Consider the following 6,253-nt stretch of genomic DNA (forward strand, 5'->3'; position numbering starts at 1 on the left):
GAAACATAAACTAATAACCAAAAGGAAAACTAACTTACAGTAAGTGTACAGAGTGGGTAGTGTGGAGGTAGCGTGACACTAATTCTAGCACATGTTAAAATCAATCATGTTTCTATTTTGATTTGAAGCTACTTTAAACTGACCTTGCCCATCATCACAGAAGCAAAGAGGAAGCGTCCACCCAGGCCAAAGGAGTAGATTTTTGTGGCGACAGTTGTGATGGTTTTCCCATTATCAGTTGTTCTCCTAAGCTCAAGCACTCCCCGGTCATCTAAATAGCACAACAGGGCAAATTAGCAATGGAAATTGTGAGCTGCAAATACAATAGTAACACATGGTATTAACGCATGATCATTGACAATGCTATTGAAAATCACCACAGTCCGAAAACAAGATGGCAGTGGTTGTTTGAGGGAACACTTACTACAGGATCCATTGCGATTGGTTGAAAAGAAGATGGCATTTTTTCTCCCCCTGGAATTAGAGTCAAATGGTCAAGTTTTTAAGGTGGAGGGTTAATTAAGCATGATTAAAATGTGTTGCAAGCATTAGGAAGGAAGCAACCATTTCAGGCTTATTTCTGAATGTGCAAATGACTAATCAAACAACCAGCATACAGACAGACAGTCCTGCCCTTGCTAAATATTTGTTTTGGATTGTGGTGGAACATGACCCACTTTTGAGCTGCTTTCACACATCATGAGGAGAGATGATAAAAGTATCACAACACCAGAGAATGTTGTTTTAGACATAGTTATTAAAAAAAACAGTAGCATTAAGATCAGGGGTCCCCAAACTTTTTGACTTGGGGGCTGCATTGGGTTAAAACAATTTGGCGGGGTCTGGGCTGTGTATGTATATATATATATATATAAACATGCCCACGCATACAAAATACACAAGTCTCCAAAACGTTAACCACCATGTTGCTACAATAAAAAACAAGCAAAGGAAAATATGAAAAGTGGTACTGTTTTTATAGTGTATATATATATATACACTATATATACACTATATATATATATATATATATATATATATATATATATATATATATATATATATATATATATATATATATATATATATATATATATATATATATATACCTCGCGCACTAATTGACTGAAAGAGCACGCACTTGCCGCTGATGATTTCAAGGTATCGATGGGAAAATGCATTTTTCGACAATATGATTTGCCTGAGCGGCTAGGAGAGTAAAATGGATTAGAAAGGACAGATTTTTAAAAAATTCAAATAAAAAATTAAAAAATATAATTATTTAATTTTTTTTAACTTCGGGATTTCCCACGGGCCGGATTTTGGATGCATACCTTAAAACCCACCTTAATAACCTTGACAACTAACTGGGTTACTAAGGCAGGTATACAAGGAAGTGCTGCTGGAAAACAAGCTGGCAATAAACTCTGCTACCGAGCAGGTTTACTCGAGGCGCAGCAATAGAAGTCACAGGAGAATTGTTGTGAACTTCTTTGCCTTTGTCTGTTTTGGATGGTATTAAGAGTCATCGAGTTGTATTACTACATACAGATATACATAAAATGAATTAAACTACAATAAATTTGGCTTCTTTCACTTTTGGCTAATCTAACGGAAAATAAAATAAAATAAGTAGTATTAAAAATGCATTTGGGCATACAGATTAACACTGAGGTGTGATGTAACTTAAATGGCGTGACAGTCTAGGCTCTCACCATTTCACCAGACACACCATGTCATGGATCTTTTTCCAGTTAACCCCAAAATCTTCAGTCAGCCAAAGCTCATCCTTAGGACAAAAATGAAATTCAGTTCAACAAGTTTAGCCAACTGCAGTCAAAAAGTTATCTTCACATGTAGAACAGAGCTGACTAAAGCAACAACAATGTTAATAAATGCACCCTAGGTAAACACTTGAATAATTATTGACAGACTTGCAGCTATAAAAAACTCCATAGGAAGCCCTTTTGGGCAAAGTCATGTGTTGCGTTTGGAAAGAACAAAGAAATAATTCCTTCAGATTTGACCTGGAAATAATTTGCCAAAACTCCAAAGAAAACCAAAGAAATGTAAGTCATTTTATCGCAAGATAAAAATAATTCCTAGATAGGATGCAAATACTTTTAAGTAAGAATGCCTACAATCACACCCCTGACATTTTGGCAACATTACACAAAGGGCTGGAGAGGAATCCAGTAACAACCAGTTTGTTTTACCTTTGTTAAATTCCATGCCCAAGAGGATTAAAAAGTTGCTAGATGATAATAATGGTATACACACTAAATTTGGTCAAGCAGGCTTGTGCAAAATTCCAAATTCACAATTTTAATGTATGTTATTTGAGGAATTTGAATTTGACTAGAAATTAGAGGAAGTAAAATAAATGTACAATATTACAATTCAGACAAATCTCCAAGAGCAAAAAAATTATGTGTCACATTTAACAAAGGTTTTGGCTTTACAAAAACACAACGGAATCTGGGAGATTAAGTATTTTTTCTCCATTTTCCATAATTTTAAAGTTGAAACAATATACAAGTATCTGTATTATAAAAAATGCTTTTATTCTTAATTGTCTATGAAAACATGTGCTTTAATTAAAATATAGTGTGTCCAAGAGGTTTAACAGTAATACTATTTCAATGCAATATGTAAAACAATAAGCATGATTCTGGAATACAACAAAATTATTCATTGGAATTAAAATTTGAATACATTGAGTCAAATTTGAATTACAATTTCGCTTTCTGTTTGCAACTACGATTGGTCGACATAACTAAGAGGAATATAATATTCTCAGTTAAATTCATCCAAGCTTCACGGTGGAAGAGGGGTTAGTGCGTTTGCCTCACAATACACAAAGGTCCTGAGTAGTCAGGGTTCAATCCCGGGCTCGGGTTCTTTCTGTGTGGAGTTTGCATGTTCTCCCTGTGAATGCGTGGGTTCCCTCCGGGTACTCCGGCTTCCTCCCACTTCCAAAGACATGCACCTGGGGATAGGTTGATTGGCAACACTAAATTGGTCCTAGTGTGTGAATGTGTGTGAATGTTGTCTGTCTATCTGTGTTGGCCCTGCGATGAGGTAGCGACTTGTCCAGGGTGTACGCAGCCTTCCGCCCGATTGTACAGTCGCTGAAATGGGCACCAGCGCCCCCCGCGACCCCAAAGGGAATAAGCGGCAGGAAATGGATGGATGGGCAATTCATCCAACTGTTCAGTTTTTGAGAAAGGCTCAGTGTTGTTGCGTGATTTAGAAACATATGTTTCTATAGTGAATGATTGTCTGCGTGTATAGTTATGGCTACTTAGCTCATTACACAAACAAAATTACCTTTGCAAACATTAAACACTTACTTTGTTGCCCAGGCCCAGTAGCACATTGGAATTCTCGGGGTTGTACATTATCGGGACGAGTGGGTTGAAGGGCAGTTCTTGGTGGGTAAAACTCTTCCCAAAGTCGCTAGACACAAAGATCCGTGAACTGTGATCTCCAGACACCTCTCCTGTCAAGATCACCTAGAAATACAAAACCCAGACTGATGAAGTAAAATGTCTTATAAAAAGGTTCATACAGAGTTCTGAAAGGTTCTGGACTTCTCTTACTTTCCCTGAATTCTCAGGCCCGATAGCAATGCCAAACTCCGACATGATGAAGGTGTTGTTGATGAGATCTGTGACATCCAAGAAAGTTTTGCCATAGTCCTCACTGGTAGACATGAAGTTCGTGTCAAATCGAATGCTAATGAAAGACCATATAGTTAAACTTACCTTCGATATAATTTGGACTGTCCAAGTCTAATCATGAAGAAGGGAACCTGAAAAGTTGTTAAAGCCAGCATGACCTGTCAAAACAAAGCTTTGATCATTCGTGTTCATACCTCTGTGTTTATCATGAGTACCGTATTTTCCGCACTATAAGGTACACCTAAAAACCTCCAATTTTCTCAAAAGCTGACAGTGCGCCTTATAATCCTGTGCGCCTTATATATGGACCAATATTGAGCCACAACAGGTCTCGCAACTACGGTAAGCAGCCACCGACTTCATATTCCCCTGTAGAAGAAGCAGCGCGCGGTGCATGCTGGGATATATGACTGCGCGAGGAGTGCCGTTTTATTTCCATTTGTGTGTTTATGTAAAGACCCCAAAATGGCTCCTGATAAGAGACAGGCTTACAACGCAGAGTTTAATTAAACTCAAGGCGTTCAGTCACGCAGTAAAACACGGGAATAAAGCAGCAGTTTAATTCGGACACTGAAGAAAAAGAATTAGAGGGATTCGTGGATGACGAATAACTTAATAAAGTGAGCTTTACATGTTTATTTTGTGTGTTGTGTGAAATTGATATATTGTTATTGCTTTGCACTATTTCGAGTGTTACTATTTTGTGATTTCACTATTGTGCAATCACCATTGTGATTGCATTATTGTTTGATTTACTGTAACAGTATTAAGACTGTTTTTTACGTGTTTATTGAATCGAGGAAAAGTACCCCTCCACTATGTTGCACTACATGTTATACCTTGCTGTTGTTAAAAGATAAACAAAATACCACGTCACTGACTTTACCTCGGGGAAAATAATAAAACAGCTGTTTATTCATTTTGGGAGTGAACAGAGTTGACAGAATGCTGGTTTGTAATCTATTAATAAAGTTTGACTGACCTATCTGACTGTTTTGTTGACACTCCCCTTAGCGCAGCTCCATCTAAAGCAGGGGTCGGGAACCTTTTTGTTTGAGAGAGCCATGAAAGCCAAATATTTCAAAATGTAAATTCTGTGGGAGCCATATAATATTCTTTAACACTGAATACAACTAAATGCGTGCATTTTCAAGACCAACATTCTAAAACAACAGTATAAGAAGTCCTTTATTATTTTTATTAACATTGTTATTCTAGAGCTAACCAATAATAAATATAATACTTCTTACCATTAATGCGACATCTTGAACAGGTGCGATAGAAAATGGATGGTTGGATTAAAATGCATGAGAATGTTTTAAAATGTCAACGTTATTTTTAACACTGATTACCAGCGGAATTATTCTTTACTTATCCTATTAGGCAATGTCAGCTAAGATTTATTGGAGAGCCAGATACAGTCATCAAAAGAGCCACATCTGGCTCTAGAGCCATAGGTTCCCTACCCCTGATCTAAAGGATGCATAACGTAACCCCAGCCTCTACTGTAGCGTCTATTCAATGCGCCTTATAATGCGGTGCGCCTCATATATGAACAACATTTTAAAATAGGCCATTCATTGAAGGTGCGCCTTATAATCCGGTGCGCCTTTTAGTGCGGAAAATAGGGTAAAAGAAAACGAGTAGAGAACACTCACCCCTGTGCCATCTCCAACCCAAGCCAGTGACACGGATCCACTGAGGTCATTGAAGGTATGCTAAACACACACAAAACACAATGTTGTTAGAAACAAATCATTTAGGAGACAGACAAATGTTATTAGAAACAAATTGTTTGGGAGACAGACTATAACTCTAGATTCCTGATTGGAATTTCAAATTGAAAGTCACAAAATCTCAACAAGACAGGATCTCCAGTCCAGATATGCTTTCACTTTCTTATTGCATCATATTATTGTCCCTTATTTTTATGTCAATCCTTTGTTCTGTTAACTGATTACATGTTCCTTTCAGCAGCTCATGTTGTTGAGCACAATCGCTGGTGGGACCTTGTGGCAGTAACCTCTAGGGGGGAAATGATGGTGCAGAGCCTTTTATGAATTGACTTCAGATTATTAAGACCAGGTAGTTGGGAGTTTGATCATATGAGTTAGAGCAATAAAAAGCACAACATTAACATGTTGAGCAGTAAGTGACTATAAACAAGACCTGTTGATGTCTTAAAAAATACAAAATAATAACTGCCACACTGCCAGTCACAAGGTCCCCTTCCGAGTGCTCATTTTGTTTTAGAAGACAGACTCTTATGAGCAAATACAAACTACAGGCACATCGTCAGGATTTAACAAAGCATAGAACATGGCATGAGTGTACTATTTGAAATAGAAAAGCACGTACATGTATCCATGTTGTGTTCTTTACCATTCTGAACATATCAAAACATTTAGGATTTGGGTAAACGGTAGCAGTAATACTGTCAATGTGTGGATAATAGGGGGGCGTAAAGGGTGTGATTGCATGAACACTGTACACGTCTAGTATGACTTCACAGTGTCATAAAAGATATTTGATGCAAAATTGCATGGTCATGGAAGAATGCGCTTGTCTGT

The 6,253-nt window shown here is 37.5% G+C and overlaps 1 protein-coding gene across 1 annotated transcript in view; it reads right to left on the reverse strand.

The window, feature by feature from the left end:
- sort1b (sortilin 1b) overlaps positions 1-6,253 on the reverse strand; it is a 20,371-nt gene that overhangs the window by 12,947 nt on the left and 1,171 nt on the right. Inside the window, exons 2-8 of the mRNA XM_061903585.1 lie at positions 5,342-5,401; positions 3,768-3,841; positions 3,603-3,705; positions 3,354-3,515; positions 1,716-1,789; positions 425-474; positions 144-271 (exon numbers count right to left, since the gene is read on the reverse strand). Of these exons, the coding sequence (XP_061759569.1) occupies positions 144-271; positions 425-474; positions 1,716-1,789; positions 3,354-3,515; positions 3,603-3,705; positions 3,768-3,841; positions 5,342-5,401 (651 nt within the window). The remainder of the gene's footprint in view (positions 1-143; positions 272-424; positions 475-1,715; positions 1,790-3,353; positions 3,516-3,602; positions 3,706-3,767; positions 3,842-5,341; positions 5,402-6,253) is intronic.

This window comes from Nerophis ophidion, linkage group LG06, assembly GCF_033978795.1.
Source record: "Nerophis ophidion isolate RoL-2023_Sa linkage group LG06, RoL_Noph_v1.0, whole genome shotgun sequence".
Taxonomy (NCBI): Eukaryota; Metazoa; Chordata; class Actinopteri; order Syngnathiformes; family Syngnathidae; genus Nerophis; species Nerophis ophidion.